At 25.7% G+C, this 19,551-nt stretch overlaps 4 protein-coding genes across 4 annotated transcripts; 1 reads left to right on the top strand and 3 right to left on the bottom strand.

The window, feature by feature from the left end:
- Positions 1 to 4,871: 4,871 nt before the first annotated feature.
- LOC123297628 (golgin-45) lies at positions 4,872 to 6,063 on the bottom strand (the record flags this gene model as incomplete). The annotated part of the gene is made up of 3 exons (XM_044879372.1): positions 4,872 to 5,047; positions 5,596 to 5,663; positions 5,729 to 6,063. Coding segments are annotated over 3 exons (579 nt in total), but the record flags the coding sequence as incomplete, so codon positions are not given.
- A 1,369-nt stretch (positions 6,064 to 7,432) lies between these two features.
- On the bottom strand, positions 7,433 to 12,606 carry LOC123297631 (transcription elongation factor B polypeptide 3-like). The gene is made up of 7 exons (XM_044879375.1): positions 12,291 to 12,606; positions 11,905 to 12,154; positions 10,429 to 10,839; positions 9,701 to 10,011; positions 8,671 to 9,351; positions 7,584 to 7,749; positions 7,433 to 7,515 (listed from the first exon to the last, which is right to left on the bottom strand). The coding sequence occupies exons 1-7, from the start codon at positions 12,357 to 12,359 to the stop codon at positions 7,433 to 7,435; spliced, it is 1,971 nt and encodes a 656-aa protein (XP_044735310.1). The 5' UTR covers positions 12,360 to 12,606.
- A 386-nt stretch (positions 12,607 to 12,992) lies between these two features.
- LOC123297551 (probable galactose-1-phosphate uridylyltransferase) lies at positions 12,993 to 15,290 on the bottom strand. The gene is made up of 6 exons (XM_044879259.1): positions 15,155 to 15,290; positions 14,914 to 15,089; positions 14,634 to 14,845; positions 14,065 to 14,293; positions 13,433 to 13,761; positions 12,993 to 13,198 (listed from the first exon to the last, which is right to left on the bottom strand). Exons 1-6 carry the CDS (start codon positions 15,174 to 15,176, stop codon positions 13,105 to 13,107), a joined length of 1,062 nt encoding a protein of 353 aa, XP_044735194.1. The 5' UTR covers positions 15,177 to 15,290; the 3' UTR covers positions 12,993 to 13,104.
- A 907-nt stretch (positions 15,291 to 16,197) lies between these two features.
- LOC123297634 (U4/U6.U5 tri-snRNP-associated protein 2) lies at positions 16,198 to 19,247 on the top strand. Its single transcript, XM_044879378.1, has 5 exons — positions 16,198 to 16,265; positions 16,362 to 16,624; positions 16,694 to 16,869; positions 17,437 to 17,719; positions 18,525 to 19,247. Exons 1-5 carry the CDS (start codon positions 16,198 to 16,200, stop codon positions 19,223 to 19,225), a joined length of 1,491 nt encoding a protein of 496 aa, XP_044735313.1. The 3' UTR covers positions 19,226 to 19,247.
- The last annotated feature ends 304 nt before the right edge of the window (positions 19,248 to 19,551 follow it).

The raw sequence follows: 19,551 nt of genomic DNA on the forward strand, positions 1-19,551 counted from the left end.
AAGTTCAAGTTAAGTACTGTTATTGTTATTGTATTTTATATTTTATATTTTATATTTTATTACTTATTAATTTATAAATCCAAATATATAATATAAATATAAATAAATATTATTTTAAACTTTTACATTCAACATGTAGTTTTGTACTTTAAATATTGTTCTTATTAATTCATATTTATATTTAAATCAATAATGATGTGCGTTATTTAATTCACATGTGATGCATGTATTATCTTTCAAATCAAATCAATTCTTTTAAATTATTAATAATAAAATAAATATGTTAGGTTATAATATTATTATCATCATCATCTATTTAATAATCATCACATCACATCACATTATATTATATTATATTTAATTTATTTAAAACTAAAAATAAAATGAATTTAATATATTTAAATAATAAAATGAATTAAATTTAATACCATTTATTTATATTTGTATTAATTAAACATCACCATTCATTATTAACTGTAGGTATTCAATATTTATACTTGTATCTACTACTGTTGAAGTAATCATGTAGGTAGTTATTGTATATTGATTGATTTGTATTATTTATTTATTAATAAATACATAAAATTTAGATAAATAATTATTAATAAATATATAAATTAAATTAATAATAAATAATTATAATAATGTATCATGATTATTATTTGATTACAATAAGTAACATTATTACAAGTACAAATGTAAATGTAATGTAATGTAATGACTAATAACTACCATAGATACTGTAAATTGTAATAATAATAACCTTTAAACCATCACATCATGACATCATACATACACATACCATAACCATAAATAATATTATTAATAAAAGATGTATTCCAACTTTTATAATATATGACACAATATAACACAAAACTTAACAACAAAATACATTATATTACTATAAAAATAAATATTTAATAAATATCTAAATTTAATAAATATTTATAATAAATTTAGTATCTGAATATAAAAAAAAAAAAGAAGATATTTTAAATAAATTAAAAATTAAAATCAACTTACCATATTTATTATTTATTTGTTGTTATTGTTGTTGTAGTCATTTATATAAAAATATTATTTGTATTTAAACGTATATCATTCTGTAACATAATAATAATAATAATAACAATAAATAATTTAAATATAATTATTAATAAAATATACAAAGAAGGATTACAATAAAAATAATATATCTAGTTAAAAGACTCTTATTATAATTCTTTTAAATTCATGAAAAATTAGAGGTGTAACAACCTGTACCAATACCGAATACTGAGTAACAACTACGTCATCTACTATTAAGTATTATAAATGAATGGAACTCTAAACTCACATTAGAAACATAGCTAAGAACACTCTCCATTAGATTACCTTTCAAACGATATAGAAAACTTCACCAAATCAGTTTATTCGTTTAGGCGCTACAATGCCACAGACAGATACACACAACACACACATAGCGGCTAAACTTATACCAAGCTTTTTTTTTAGTTGGGTTGTTAAAACTATATAAAAGAATAATTAAATTCGTTGTGCTTTATTGTATAATTTGAACGCGTGCGAAGCGGTTGATATGCTAATCTAGTAACTAGTTTCTAGTATACCATTGAACACTAAACACTGATAAAAATATGTAATAGTAATAGTTATTATTATCACATGTGATTATTATTAATAATTAATAATAATTATATGTGTATATTATTTATAAATATTTAATATTTGAATCAATAATTTTAAATAAAAACGTTGTGTATGAGTATTATTGTATTACAACTAAATAGGTAAGTATAGTACGACCGCGGCAGTAAAATTTTACAAAAATTACAAAACGCCAAGTAAAGCTGATTTTTTTGAAATATTATTTGGACAATTCAGGGAAGTGTGAAACTATATTTTATGAGCAAAAAAAAGTTGTGCTACCTACGTAATATGTAAAAAACTATTAAAAAAAAATCTGAAAATTTGAAGCGTAACTTTTTTTACTAACAAAACGTAGTTTCACACTCCCCTAAGGTATTTCAAATAGCATACCAAAACAGTAACTTTATGTCGCTTCTTGCGTACAATTACACAAATTTATAGATCTACCACCTATGTATGCTATTATCATTATGTTATCCATTTAAATAATAAAATTATTTAAATATAATTTATAAATATATAATCTTTGTTTCTTTGTTATTTATTTAGTTCTTTGTATCATTTTATTTTACCTATGTTAAGTATATATAAGTATGTATGAATAATAACTTGCTACTTACTTAAGTATATATTTTAATTTAATACTTATATTATTAATATAATAATATTTTATAATCATTATTTATTTATTAAAAATAATTGAATTAAATATATAAGTATCAAATTATTTTTATTATAATATGTGCAACATATAGAGTACCTACAGTTATGTGTGAGTGTGTATTAATTATCATTTACTGATAATATTCAAATAAAAAATAAAATAATCACAATAATTATTTAAAATTTAATAAATAATAATTAATAACTTACATACAATATGTAATGTATGTAAGTTTAATATGAAATGAATCTAATTCTAATTCTAACCTTTAATTTTAATTATTCATGACTAATACATACATACATACTTACATACTTACATACTTAAGTAAAACTAACTTAACTTAAAACTACGTAGATAATAATAACTAATTTACTTACTCACCTTCAATTTTATATATATTATATATTTAATATTAAATATCATTTATTACACATATTTTAACTAACATATTATATATTAAACAATATAATTAATATTTAATTATTAAAATATATTAAATATAATACAATCACTTTTATTTATTTATACAATTAGATATTTTAAAATTAAAAATTATTAAATTAATATAACACAACACAACACATTTATATTTTAAATTAATAATATTATAAATAAAATTTATTTAAACAATACACAAAATAAATGTTTTAATACTCTTAAACAGATGATAATAATACAACATACAAGACAAGATAAGACAAAACACTTACAAAGACATCACTGACCACGCACCACCATTAAATTATATTACATTACATTAAATTTACATTCAACTAAATCAAATCAAACTAACTTAAGTAACTATAACTAACTTCACACTATACTTACTTTACTTTTATTATTTATAATATTTATTAAAATTATTTAAATAAATAATATTATTAAAAATAATATAATTAATTATAATTATTAATAATAATTATTATTATTATTAATAACCTTTATAAACTATTTGATTGAATATGTTTTATATGAAGTGAAGTTAGTTATATACTAAATAGTAAGAAGTAAGTACATATTAAGTACATGTGTACTTAATATGTACTTACTACTTACTTTTATTTTATTAAAAACATTTCACCTGCACCTGCACCTCACACAATAAGTACCACGACCACGACCACATCAGACTTCACACATGATAGATATATTCATTTAATAATACAGTAGTGACAACTATTTTACAAAGTAAATAATTATAAGCGGGGAACACGTCACACTAAAACTGCGCTTACATGGATTTAGAAATTTCACTTATGAATCAATGCTATTTAACGATAGGTACAATATGAACTAGGTGTGCCAGAATTTATCCTGGCACACATATGTTTAATAATTACAATAACTTTGCCCATTCATGGAAATCAAATTGTAAGAGAACATTTTATTGCGAAATCTATCTATTTTCAGTAAAATTTGGTGTGACACCTGCTTATCATGGCAAAAAGGTCTGCCACACAAATTCTTAACATATAAAGCCAATAAAATATTAACCTAAACGCGAAATTACTTTTTTTTTTATTTGTTTGTTTTGAGTTCTACTTTTTAAATATCTCAGAGTGACAGCTCAAAACTTGATCAAAATGTTTGTCACACCAGTAAAAAATAAAATAATCCTGGCAAAAAATATTTCTGCCTGAGATAAATCCTAGCACACCTAGTTCATATTGCATCTATCATTAAATAGTATTGATTCATAAGCGAAATCCATGTAAGTACAGTTTTACTGTGACTGGCTCCAGGGCTTATAGTGTTTGATCAAATATCAAATCACGAAGTATAGATACAAGGAATCCAAACGATATAGGCTTTTCCATTGTATTCATGTACACAATAATAAACCCATGTCATAGTTCTCTTTTCTGCCACTGATTCTATCATTATGTGTACCCTACATTTCTTCAACATAACGTTCAGATAATGGCTAACGCATATATATATAATGACATATATTATAATGGCTAACGCATATATATATAATGACATATATTATAATGGCTAACTAGATGGTTTACAAACAGTATACATATAGTTCAGTTCAAATCATACACGAGCGACATTATACCTTCTTTATTACCCGACTGAGCATTGCAAAAAACGGGTAATGTGTTTACCAGTCAATGCATATTGCATATTGCATATATGTATGTGTGTTCCTATAGACATCCACCAGACATCAAACGCATGGGTTTTGTATTAACCTTTCAAGTGCTACTAAAGATATGAGAGTAATGAAAATTCAATATGGTGACCACCAGACGCTATATTGTGAAAAATAAAAATTAATTTCGACGTTCTATATCAATCTGGGTATCGTTGAATAGGTATTTGAAAATCCTTACTAAAAAGGATAAAATAAAAAAAATAATAATTTAAAAAATCAAAAACACCCGACTGAATTAAATATAAACTAAAAAGAAAATAAACAAGTTAAACAGTTTACATTCAAGTTAAGACAGTCGCTAACGCTAACGCTGACGCTATGTAAGCTAATCTATAGCTGCTAGACTTGTTTTCTTTGTTTTTATTTTATATTTAATTTAATTATTAATGTTATTTATTTATTATGATTACAATGAATACAACATTGTGTATTAATTTGTTGTTGTTGTTGTTGTTTAATTTTATTATTGATTAGTAATTGATAGATCATTGTATTTGTATGATCTGTTGTATTTGTTGTTGTTGTTGTATTATTTGAACCACTATTATTACCATCACTAGTACCGCCATCTTGTTGTAATATTTTATTTGTTTTTATTAACACCTATAAATAAATAAATAAATATTTAAGTACAAGTAAACTAAATATTTAAAAATATCTTATTAGTTGTTAATTAGATTGTAAACACTGCGTATTAGATACGCTCCTGAGAAGTTTACTTTTATTACGCTGCAGTGTTTACAATCTAATAAATAAAATTTCAAAGATGCATTAATTTTTGTTTCTTTTAGATATTTAGTTTAACTATAAATATTACAAACCTGTTGTGATTTAATTTCAGCATTTGTATTAATATTAACAACATTTGTTTGAATTTGTTGTTGTTGTTGTTGTTGTTGTATTGTTGTTGTTGTTGTATTAAAATTATTTTTAAATAAATGTAAACCAATTGTTGTTATTAATGTTTGTATATGATTTAATAAATCAATGATATTAAAATGATTTGTAGTAATATTATAATTAATATTTAATTTATTAATTATTTTTAATAATAAATAATAAATATTATTAATTAATAATGTAATATCATTTGATTCTTGTAATAATAATTTAATACATTCTTTTAATTCATTTATTAATGTTGTTAATTCTAATTTATATTTAGCTAATTCATCAACCATTAAACTGTAAAAGAATTTATAAATAAACATTCTTAACATACTGCTTGTGAGAAGAATAATAAAACAAACCTTGATGCTAAGAATTTACTACGCCATACTTCTGAATGACCAGCTAAATATTCTAATTGTTCACGATGTGATGTTAAATGTTCTGTTGATGATAATAATGCACGTGCTAATTCTAATTTATCATTTGTTAGATCTTGTACACGTGCTTCTAAATCTTCACCTAATGATGCAACTAATAATGTTTTTAATTCACCATTTACTTTTATTTGAAAACCTAATTGTTCTTCTAATAAATCATTTTTATTTTTTAATTCTTTTATTTCATTTAATAATAATGAATTTGAATCTAAATTTGAATCTGTATTTGTTGTTAAACAATTTGAATTTAATAATATTTTATTTTTATCATTATTATTATCTTTTATTTTTAATTCTGCTGTTGCTAAATTACACATTTGTGATACTAATACCTTTAAATAAATTAAAATTTAATTAATTAAATAAAGTAAAACTATAATTTATAATAATTATTTTATTACTTACTTGTATATCAATATTATTCTTTTTATATTTTTTAATAGAATGTTGTTGTTGTTGTTGTTTTAAATAATAATTAACAGTTAATGGTGTTACAGCACCTTTAAATGGTTCTTTTGGTATAAAACGTACTGATGTTTCTTTAAATTTATTATAATTAACACTTTTATTATTATTATTATATTTATTTATATTTGTATTAATTTTAATTAATTTTGGTTTTAAATATTTTAAATTTAATTCATTTAAATTTATTTGTTTAAAATGTTTTATTGAATGTTTTATAATTTTAATTTGTTTAACATTACTTGCATCATGATCATTTATTTGTTTTTCTTGTTCCATTCCATCACCATCAGTTCTATGTAATAATGATATATTATCTAAAATAAATAATAATTATTATTTATTTATTTTATTATAAATAAATAAATAATGATGTAGATGATACCTCTTTTTATTTGTTCATTCATTTTTATTGATGATGTATGATGTGTACGAACTAATTTTAATTGACTATGCCACGTTTAATAACTAATAAATGTATTTATTTAAATAAATTAATTTAGTTACATATAAATTAAAATAATTATTTTTCATTTAATTAAATAAATAAAATATAAAATCAATTTATTATATTTAACTATTTTATTTTTAAAAATAAAATTAATATCTAACCTACTTTTAAATCTGTCAACTGCAGTTTAGTTTGCATTCATTATTATTTAGGATGCGTTCATCAGTTCATCTTAATAAGACATTTATTTGGTCATTCAATGGTTCCGTTCAACTCATTATTGATGAATGATAATTAACTACCTAATTATTCAATGACTGTTTGTAACGATGACTGTAGAATTGTATAATAATTAAATAATGATACGTCAGTTGAATTAAATCAAAATCAATGCTGATCACAGCCCTAATGATTCATAACAACAATTTTTCTTCGAAAATCGTGGGTGGGAGGGGCTCACTGACAATTTAAATTTTGATTTTCAGGATTTCAACCTTGTTACGTCATCCACCATCTTGAATTTTAAAATTTTAATTCTTATCAAGTTTTCTCTAGGATCGATATTTTTCGATTAAATAAAACAAATAAAGTAAGTAACATGTTTAAAGTAATTTAATTTTAATAATTGATTTATTTAAATAAATACAATTAATATACACAATTACAATTACAATTTTAAATATTTTAATAATTATGTATTAAGTATTTGATTATCTTCTATAACGATTCGTACTTTTGATTAACGCTAATGTTTTTTGCATTAATGGTGCTTTTTTAGGTTTTGATGATGACACTAAAAAACAAAAATAAAATAATATTAAATAAATAACTATCCTGTATATTTTTATTTTAATAACTTACTTGAAGATGATGCACCAGATGCAGAAGTTGATCTATTATTAATGAGAGCTGTTGAAGACGATGATGATGTACTACTATTAACCGCTGCAACTCTTGACGCAGGTGTTACAAATGGTTTAGCATTAAAGTTTGTATTGCCTGTACTACTGGCTGTACCATATTTAGCCTATAATATAACAAATTCACATTAATTACTTGAATGATCAACAATTGTCAGCAATCGTAGCGGTACAAGTTCAACTATTGTCATCGATCCATCTGTTTGAACAGTACAGTGAGTTCATAAACAAAACTCGATTCTTATAATCGGATCAAAGACAGAAATAAATTGTTGACAGATGAATTGATCCTAAACGGATTACTTTTTTAAGAAAAACTAAAAAGTTTAAAACATGATTTTTGAACTTTAATTAAATGTAATTTATTTATAAAATTAAAACAATTTGTACAAGTTCAATTTAAATACAAGTCATAGGTTTGTTTACCAGACACAGACGATTTGCTGCAATGTCAGGATGTTCGATGCATACTTCGTTACAATTATTGTTAGACGCATTCATGACACGCACTAACGCTTGTATTATTGGCGTTGCAAATTGTCTATTTCTGGTTAAGAAACCTAATGTATTATTTATTAAATAAACTGCTTTTTAAACACGTAACCCCCAAGTTTGAGAGAGTTCTTCTTCCTTTTAAGAATCTGAAAATATTAAAATGATTCTACTTAAACAGAGGATGTGTTTAAACTCTATTTGGTTACTTACTATTTTATAATTATAAAAATTAATCGATAAAAATTTATTTTGAGAAAAATGAACGAATTCAAAGATAGTGAGCGTTGAGTTTTTTTTTCCGCTTTTCCCGACAAACCGTTCGGTAAATCTAATTATGTTATTTAACTTTTTTTTAGGAAATAATATTTTCTACAACTTTAATTTAGTTTAGTATCATTCTCTTCTGAGAATACACCTTATTACAGTTTTAAACTAAATGCTAAAGCCTTCCTTTTTTTTTTATAAAGTTTTCATCCTGCCTTCCCCCCCCCCTTTAAAAGTAACCATATAATATAATCCTAATAGGTACTCACCTGTTTCCTTGCTATAGATCTTGGTGGTTTTATAAAATTAGTATCAACATATGCTAATTTAGTTTGTCTGATCGGTTGTAACTTCTCATGTATTGATTGTTTAATATTTTGTGTTAATAATTTTAATTTATGATCACGTTCAATCATAAAACGTTGATAAGCATCTCGCCATGATTCAAACTCTTCACGCTTGCACATTTGTGCTTTAAAATGTGTTTTACAATGTTGCTCCCATAATGGATCGGTATCTTCTAATAGATATGCATTATAATGTTCTAATACAAACAATTGATCTGGTGTACATCGTTCTAAGATTGGTAATAAGATCATATATGGTACACCACCAGTATAAGCTAGTGCATCAATGTTATCTTGTAAGATTCGTATACATAACTCGTATAAAGTTGGTACTTGTGTAAATAAAGTTGTATTTTTATTACCACTATAAACTTTAGTACGATTCTTTTGTGATGTTATTACAAAACTTAAATCAATTGTACTATTATTCATATTATTATGTTTATTTAATGGTAACACTTGTTGTTGTTGTGTTGTTGGTAATGGTTGATAGTTTGGTGTTATTGGTGGTAAAGTTATATCTAAATTTAATGATGGTAATTTTATATTTGGTGATAATAAATCTGGTGTTGTTGTTGTTGTTGTTTTATTATTATTATCATTCTAAAAAATAATTTTAATAATAGTATAATTCAATTCAATATTTAAAAGGAAAACATTAATGCATCTTTGAAATTTTATTTATTAGATTGTAAACACGGCGTAAAAAATAATGAACTCTTTGGGTAGAGAGTAGGTTTTAATCAGTTTGTTACCAATTACAAAAAAAACACATTAAATTGATTTTTTTTTTTTGTAATTTGTAACAAACTGATTAAAACCACTAATTAATCCCAACCCAAAGAAAGAAGGGTGTTGAGTAGGCACCTAATAAACAACTAGTAAATAAAATTTCAAAGATACATTAATTTACAGATAGATAGGTACACAATCAAAACTTAAAAATACATACCTTTGATGATTTATTTTGATGACTTTTACTACTTGTTGATGATTTTAATTTTGGTGAATGACAACTTGTATTACTTGTACTTGTAGTACTTGTAGTACCATTATTTAATAATTTGATTTTCTTTTTAGTTGGTGATGATGTTAAAACTGTTAACATATCATCATGACCTCCTAATGCATCAGCAAATGATTTACCACTTGTAAAATTAATACCATCATTATCATTATAATGATCTGAATCATTATCATTTATCATTTGATTTAAATCATTATCATTATCACTTAATTCATTATCATTCATATTATTTAAAATATCGATTTCAATTAATTTTCTTTTATTTGTTTTATTTATATCTTTATCTTTATTATCATTATCTTTTTTATGTTTTGATGATGATGATGATGAAGATTTATGTTGTTTTGATGATGATAATGATGATGATGATGATTTATGATGTTTTGATGATGATGATGATGACTTTTTATTTTTATTATCTTCACGTTCACAGCCTTTATTTTTAGAATCTTTCTTTGTTGTTGTATCATTATCATTATCTATATTTATTTTATCTTTATCTTTCTTTTTACTAAAATCTTTATCTTTATTATCATGATCATTATTTGATAATTTATGATTATTACTGTTGTTACTACTACTAGTACTACTACTATGATGATGATGATGATTACTATTATTATTATTATTTTTATGATTATGATTATGACTACTTTTATGTTCTTTATCTTTATCTTTATCATTTTTATGACTTTTCTTTTTATGTTTATTATGTTTATGTTCATCATTTGTATGAGAATTACTATTATCATGTCTATCTAATTTTGTTGTTGTTTTTCTTTTTGATGATGATGATGATGATGATGATTTCTTTTTATTATCACTTTCATCATTATCATTATCATTATGTTTACTACTACTACTACGATGATGTTTTGATTTATCACTTTTATGATGTTCATGATCATCTTTTATAATAGATGTTGGTTTATATTCATTATCATTATCATTATCATTATGTTTTTGTTTTTTATGTTGTTCTTGTTGATAATTATTAGTTGTTGGTACATATTCATCATTATTATCATTATTGTAATCATCATTATCATTATCATAACCATGTTCTAAAAATTAATTATCATTTATTATTATTATTATATCTACAAGGTGTAACAGAATTATTATATAGCATTTAGAATTATAAAATATAGACAGCATCTTGAAAGTTACAAATATGTAACAACGCAGAGAGGTGCCAAGATCTGTAACTCCAAAAGTTAAATTGGAACACATATCAGCATCTTCTCAGATAGTCAGTCCGACATCTTGAATACTGGGACTTAGCATGGGGCATGCGATACATACTAAACTGTGTATAACCACAACTAGGCCATTCGACTATGCTCGTGTGAAAGTTATTAGAGCACAGTTGAGAAGGGTGGTGGGACTCTTGTTAGGACATTGTAGATTGAATTATTACCTTCACAATATTGGAGATATTGGTCTAATAATCTCACTTGTATGAGGGATGACAAAATCTCCATGCATGTTATTTGCATCTGCAAAAAACTGCAAGGAGTTGACTTTCTTATTAAATTTGTATTCTTTAATCTAAATTATTATGTTCTTCAGGTTCGCCAATTTTGGTACACCCTGTATTAAAATTAACGACTATCGAATGATTTTAATCAAATATTTGATTAGAAAATCAACTGATTTTTAATCTCCGAGTTTAAAAAAATGGGTGTTATAAGTTTAACCGCTATATGCGTGTGTCTGTCTGAAGCATCGTAGCGCCTAAACCAATGAATCGATTTTGATTTTTTTTTGTTTCGTTTGCAAAGTAATTTTTAATGGAGAATGTTCTTAGCTACGTTTCAAGTTCGAGCTTAGCAAAAACCTAAAAAATTGGCGATGATCTTCAAAATCGGTTGTTTTTTGGAAAAGGCTGTAAGAAAAGTGTTAATTTAATGGAGAGTGTTTTTAGATATATTTCAAGTGTGAGTTTAGGGTCCCGTATCCGAAAAATTTGTCGAGAGTTTTATAAATTTTCACTTGTTCTACACCCGGCCTCGTAACAATCGGAGTTGTAGTTTTAAATTTCGATGTTTTGGTGATATTATACAGTTTTATTAGCTGCTCGATTAAATACTAAGTAATATTAAGATAGATACTGAACACTAACTAACCGTCAATAACGATTTGATCCACATCACTATCAACATCTGGTTCTGGTTCTGGTTCTGGTTCAGCTTCTGCTTCTGAATGACTTGATTCAGCAGCAACCATTTCTTTCCATTTAGCAACTAAAGTGCGTGCCGCATGCCCAACCGCTCCTTCATATTTTCGTAATGAATTAATAGTTCTTCCCACACCCGTATCTTGTAAATCATTCACTTTGATTGGTAATTTTTCAAGTTTTCCAATACAATATAAAATCTATAAATAAATAAATAATATACTTACTTAATATAAGTTAGATCCGTTCATATATTAATTTAGGTTAGAATTATAATTAAAAAATGAATATTGATATGTTATTATTATTATTATTATAATTATAAATAATTTATACCCGTTTCTCATCATTTGTATATTTTTCAATACTACGTTGATAATGTTTGATAACGTCAACAACAGACATTCTTATTCATTACCAATGAACCAGCTGTTATCACCAAAATAATTTTGTAGATGTCTGATTTAGATGGATGTACAACTAACTATCTTACACAGTATTTACTCAGTCACTTACACTTACACTTCACTAAATAGAAGTACACACTTCACGTTTACAGTCACAGTCACAGTTCACATTCATTAGCACTAAAAGCACCTACCATTCCATTACCATCGTCTTCTGCTGCTTGTCAATGTCAATTTTAAATAGGTCGCCATCTTTTTTTAATATTATAATTCATATTCATAGAGTTTATTCATTTAATTTAACATTCTATATTCTATGGTGCTGTGTGATACAGAACGTTCAAAAAGTTATTCACCAATATCAGTTATTTTATTTATTTAAAAAACAAACAAACTTGTTCATGGAATGAAACAAGTTTTTTTACTCCAACTATATTAAGTTAAAAAACAAAATCCCGACGACTACAGAATCACGCTCTTAAAAGCATGAAAACAATAAAAATATTTTCATCTGAAATTGTTGTGATATGAACTTAAAATTTTATGATAAACTAATTTTGAATGTCTATCTTCGAATTCAATTTAAAATATAAATAAAAATAAAAGAAGAGGTTTTAACATGTTTGTAAATAATTTATTGTAAATAAAATAAAATAACAATTTAAGATTTAACAAAGAACAAGTTCTGTAGTTCAATAAGTAATAACAATAATAATGTTATTACAGTTTGTTATTACAACTTTTTATAATGTATAATGTATAGATGATTGTTGTCTAAGCATGATGGCTGCTTTCTCAGGTGTTAAATCTCGTTGACTATTTGCTAACATTTCATATCTAAAATCAAAATAAATTATTATTAATTTATTTAAATCTATCTATGTCTGCTTGTAGACACTTTTCTGTTCTCAGATATATTTGGTGGCATTAAAACACACATCTCCATTAATTAATGTGTATTTTTCCACCACCAAATATATTTATATATATTTATTCTGATGTACAACAACAAAGTGTCGCATTTTTTTTGTCCACAAGTGTCAGTGTAAGTGTATCCATTATTCAACTCACCCAACCATAAATTTCTTAATAGTTGCAGAACGTAATAAAGGTGGATAGTACATGCCATGGAATGTCCAATGTTGCATGTTTTGTGTGCTGTATGTGGGTCCAGTAGGTGCACCATGCCAACCCATTGAATATGGGAATGAACATTTAAATAAATTATCATATTTCGAACAGATTTCTTTCATTATTTTAGCTAATTCACATTGTTGTACATCTGTTAGATCTGTAAAACGTTGCACTTGTTTCTTTGGTAAGACCATCGTTTCAAATGGCCATATTGCCCAGAATGGTACAACTACAATCCATTCTGTATTCTCACAAACCACACGTTCCTTTTAATAAATAAATAAATATCTATATATCTTATATATTTAAACGAGTAATTCTTGTATAACTATATCAGCAATCTCGGAAAATCGGTCTAGCTATTTTTAGAAAACATCGTTGAAAAAATATGACATCTATTGGAGACGAAATAAACAACATATTAAACCGGAATATTCAAATTGTGTATTTGTGTGGAGACATTTCTAATGGTTCTTATATTAGTTATAAAATTTGTGCCTTTTTAACTACAAAAATACCGAGTAAAGCTCTCGGTGATCCAAGTACTATTTATTTAAAAGAATTCTTACTTGTTTCTGAATTTCTTTTTCAACATAATCCATTAATAATTGACGTCCATGTTCACAATAATATTGTTTTAAATATTGATCTTTGATCCGTGGCTCATTTGGCATGAATGATGATGCCCATATTTGACAATGTGGATGTGGATTTGAACAGCCCATGATTGCACCTTTATTTTCAAATATTTGTACCCAATTGTATTTTGCGCCTAATTCTTTTAGCTGTGATATCCATCTGAATTTAATTGTTTAATCACTTAAGTAAAGGTGCATTTTCATGATGACGCTTGACGCTGAGTTTGAGCGTCAAATTAGGACAACTGAATAGAGAAAAGACTTCAGCAGCGTCAAATTTTAAAAAGCTAAACATGATGTTTAACATCAACATTGTTTAACTTTGTTGTTTATTACCATGTGTCTTATTAAAAATTTGGTTATCGATTAATAAACTTTTTTATTTTTTGTCGCTCCTTTTTACAATTTGACGCTCAGTCAGCGTCAAGCGTAATCATGGAATGACATTTTAGACATTAGTCTGTCTACATGTAGCTAACTTAACTCTTAACTTTACTTACTCTTTAATTATATTTTGAATATCATTTAAATCCATTGTTGGTATTTGTTTATTGGTTTTTGGATGGAAGCACATTACACGACATGTACCTTTGGCTGCGGCCATTTTAAACAATGGATCTGCAGATGGGTCTGTGTCAGGTGAAGGGCCATCTTCTAATAATGCTGGAAAATCATTTGTAAATACAAATGTTGATTGATAATTAGGTGTAACCTAAATAATAATAAATCAATCAATCAATCAATTTAATATAAATAATAAATACAGACAGGCAGACTTACAATACCAGAAGCACGTGTCACACCAGGACATAATGGATTTGTTGGATCATGGTCAGGTATTTGTTGTTGATTTGTTGGATCTGGTTCCACTTGACCACTCCATGGTCGTAACATTCGATGTGGTGATACTAAGATCCATTCACCTTTCAATGGATTATATCGAATATGTTGATGTTCTAAAAATAAACATTGAATAGTTTTAAAATTTTATTTTATTAATTATTTATAATGAATTACATACCATTTATATTAAATAATGACATATTTAATTGATAGCTATAGAACTGCTGTATACTTTTAAAATATAATTATTATATTTAGTTTATACTACTTACGTAGGTAATAATAATTTGTTTGAAAAATATATTTTAAAGGTCATTTAAAAGTCATTATTTATGATAATATATTTATTAAGTAATATCATTTTAATATAATTAAGTATTTCAAACTTAATTTAATAATAATAATAATTTTATTGATAACAGATTACACACATACACACATACACACATACACACATACACACATACATACATACATCATTCACTAGCAATTACTCATCCGTTTCGCTGAGCAATATACTTCATTTTCCTTGCTGTCAGTTATTTCCCCCCAACCTTTGTGTTTTAATTTTTTGGTATGGAATCCTATTTTTTTTAAAAAATAAAATACGACCTATATGTTACTCATTAATAATGTAGCTTTCTATATACGTAAACTAATTTTTAAAATCGCTCTAATTCTAGTAGTTTTAAAGTTTATTCATTACAAATACACACAGAAATTAAAGAACAAAAAATCAAATTATATTAGTGTAGATTTAATTTCATGTGATTTTTCTTGAATAAATAAAAATTGAGGCATTATATTTTTAAGTTGAATGCTAAATTTATTATAAGAATTAAATTGTTATTAAAATAATAATAATAAAATTTAATAAATAAAATGTCTGTAATGAAATCAGATGAAGCAGCTTTAAAAAAGATAAAATTAGATTTAAAAGGTAATATAGTAATAACTGAATTAATTAAAATAATAAATTCATGAAATTATATCTTAACTCATTAAAATTTAGTTCATCACGCTCAATATTAAAAAGTTCAAGATTGATTTATGTGAACGCACTCTAAACTGTTTAATAAAAGATAACCTATAAATATCGCAATCAAATGTCAAAGTTAATTTGATGCGTTTATTTCTTGAATAAATAAAGATTGAGGCATTATATTTGTAATTTGTGTTTTAAATATTTATTAAAATAAAGTTTAAAGCACAATAAATAAAATGTCTGAAATGAAATCAGATGAACCAGCTTTAAAAAAGATAAAATTAGAGTTAAAAGGTAAAGTAAAGTAAAGAATTGAATTGAATAGAATTGAAAGGTAATAATAATAATAATTTTTAGTTGATTCAACATCTACAAGTAATAATAATAATAATAATGGAACAACAACAACAACAAATAATAATAGATTATGTCCATATTTAGATACAATAAATAGACAAGTATTAGATTTTGATTTTGAAAAGTTATGTTCGGTATCGTTAAGTCGTATAAATGTGTACGCGTGTTTAGTTTGTGGTAAATATTATCAAGGTAGAGGTACGAATACACATGCTTATACACATTCAGTTGCTGAATCACATCATGTTTATTTAAATTTACATACATTAAAGTTTTATTGTTTACCAGATAATTATGAAATTATAGGTAAGTTATACTTATATATAGGGTGTTCTGTTCTGTCTTCTCTATTATTATTATGTTTTATTGTTTTAGATTCATCTTTAGATGATATTAAATATGTATTAAATCCAACATTTACATCAAAACAAATCTTAGATTTAGACAAGTCTGATAAGTTATCACGTGCTATTGATGGTAGCATGTACTTACCAGGGATTGTTGGATTAAATAATATTAAAGCAAATGATTATTGTAATGTTATCTTACAAGTAAGTGTACACTAAACTTATTATACCTTTATAATCAACTTCGTTTCACGTACAATTAATTTATTTGAATATAACTTTTTGATCAATGATTATTAATCTAAATTAACACACACACCTGTAACTGTAATTATTCATTAATAGTTTATACTATTGCTTAGTTCGCCCGTTTAGTCCACCTTCCGCTAAACATAAACTTTACTCCGATTTCTAGGACAATTAGACACTGCCAGTTTTGAACTTTCTTCATACAAAATACAAATATTTATTTAAGTTAAAGATTTTCGATTTTTTAAAGAAACGTTCTTAACATATTGCTTGTGAGAAGAATAATTAGAATTGTCTTTTATAAAGCACATGATATTAAAAAAGCCTTTGTAACATTGAAATGTTAGCAAACATTGATTTGTCCATAAAATTATTTAAATGTGGTTTCTATAAAACGAACTTATCATTCCCTTTTTCACCACCTGGAGCATGAGCTTGGGATACTTGACAAGCTATACTCATAGGTATTCGGTAGGTAATCGATGGAGTATAAAAACAGTGACACGAGATTTTGTTGCGCAGGCATTATCACACGTATCACCATTACGTAATTATTTTTTACGTGAAGAGAACTATGCGAACATAAAACGACCGCCAGGTGATTCATCATTCTTATTGGTACAACGTTTTGGTGAGCTGATGCGTAAATTATGGAATCCACGTAACTTTAAAGCGCATGTGTCACCACATGAGATGTTACAAGCGGTTGTATTATGGAGTCGTAAAAAGTTTCAATTTATCGAACAAGGTGATCCGATTGACTTCTTATCATGGTTCTTGAATGCATTACATCGTACACTTAATGGTAAGTAGCCCTTTCTGGTACAAAACCCTAAACTCCTACTTGAAAACATAGCTAAGAACACTTTTCATTAATTTATATGCCATAGACAGGCAGATAGACACACACGGTCAAACTTATAACAGCCCTTGTTTTGATTCGGGGGGTTAAAAAGGGATCACTGACCAATCTCCATCGGTCGCCCAAAAGAAGCGTTAAAATTTGTAAAATTTAATAAAATAATGGCTGCCCAGTCGCCTGGTAAGTTAAATTGATTTTTTTTTTGTTGTGAATGTCTGGAAGTACACTTCCTCAGGGGTTATTTTGTGCGCTGATCACGAATTTTTGGAATCATTTTGTTCCCTTTGTTCGACATTTTTATAGTCGAAATTTGAATTGAACATGAAAATTTCGATTTTCTTGAGTCTAGCTTTGAACAATGGGGGCTAGATCAAAAAAGTGTTCAGACAAAAGTTGTATTTAGAGTACATACGCACGGATTTCCCTGAATGAGCGAGCTTTATTCGGTATTTTTGAGTTAAAAAGAAACAAATTTAAGTACACCATGTAAAATGTCTCCTCACACAAATACCAATTTGAATGTCTCGGTAATGTACTTTATTTCGTCGATAATAGATTTCAAGAAGTCATATTTTGTAGTCAATGTTTCAGTTTTTACGCCAAAACACGGATAAAACGATAGTTTCTAAAAATGAAACCAAGCTAGATCGATTTTCCGCCCCAAAAACCCCCTTACTTATTAATTTTCATGACAATAGCTGGAGCCGTTTTCGAAATTGCTGAAATATGGTTTCGTTTTATTTTTTAGGTACAAAAAAAATGAATTCAAGTATCATTTATAAATCATTTATGGGTCGTATGCGAATCTATACCAGAAAATTACCACCAACGGAGCTGGATGACAAACAAAAGAAACTGTTGTTACAATCAGAAGAATATCAAGAACATTCGGAGGAGTCAACATTCTTATATTTAACATGTGATTTACCAGCACCTCCACTATTTATTGATGAATTCCGTGAGAATATTATACCGCAAGTGAACTTGTATCAGTTGTTAACGAAGTTCAATGGATTAACGGAGAAAGAATATAAAACATATAAAGAGAACTTTCTAAAACGTTTTCAAATCATTCAATTGCCGCCATATTTAATTTTATATATAAAACGTTTTACAAAGAACACATTCTTTATTGAAAAGAATCCAACGATTGTTAACTTCCCCGTCAAGAACATTGATTTTGGGGATATTTTAACGGACGACATTAAATTGAAACATAATATGGAACGAGGTGGTACGATTTATGATTTGGTAGCGAACATTGTCCATGATGGCGAACCAAACAAAGGTACATATCGAGTACATGTCTTACAGAAGGGCTGTAATAAATGGTACGAGATGCAAGATTTACATGTTATTGATATTCTACCACAAATGATTACATTAACGGAGGCTTACATTCAAATCTATGAATTAAGAAAACCAGCTTCATCAACCGTCAATCATTAATTATTTAAATACTACATTTATACTGCATACTTAAATATTAAATAAATATTCATTTTTAATAAATTATTTTATTTATTACATCACTGTTTATCTATCACTGTTATTCTATATTCTTTATTTTAGTACATACACTATCAGGTACTACTATTTCCCTTGTAACTTATATTCTCCTAATACAAATGTTAAAAATTTTCATAATTTTTGGTGAAATTAGCTTTGAAAAAGTAACATGTGAAAATGGAAAATTGGCTATAACTCGAAAACGGTTGGTCCTAGAGCAAAAAGGACGAAAATTTTGAGCCACTCCTGAACCTCTTGCTTAAAAT

Source organism: Chrysoperla carnea, chromosome 4 (assembly GCF_905475395.1).
Source record: "Chrysoperla carnea chromosome 4, inChrCarn1.1, whole genome shotgun sequence".
Taxonomy (NCBI): Eukaryota; Metazoa; Arthropoda; class Insecta; order Neuroptera; family Chrysopidae; genus Chrysoperla; species Chrysoperla carnea.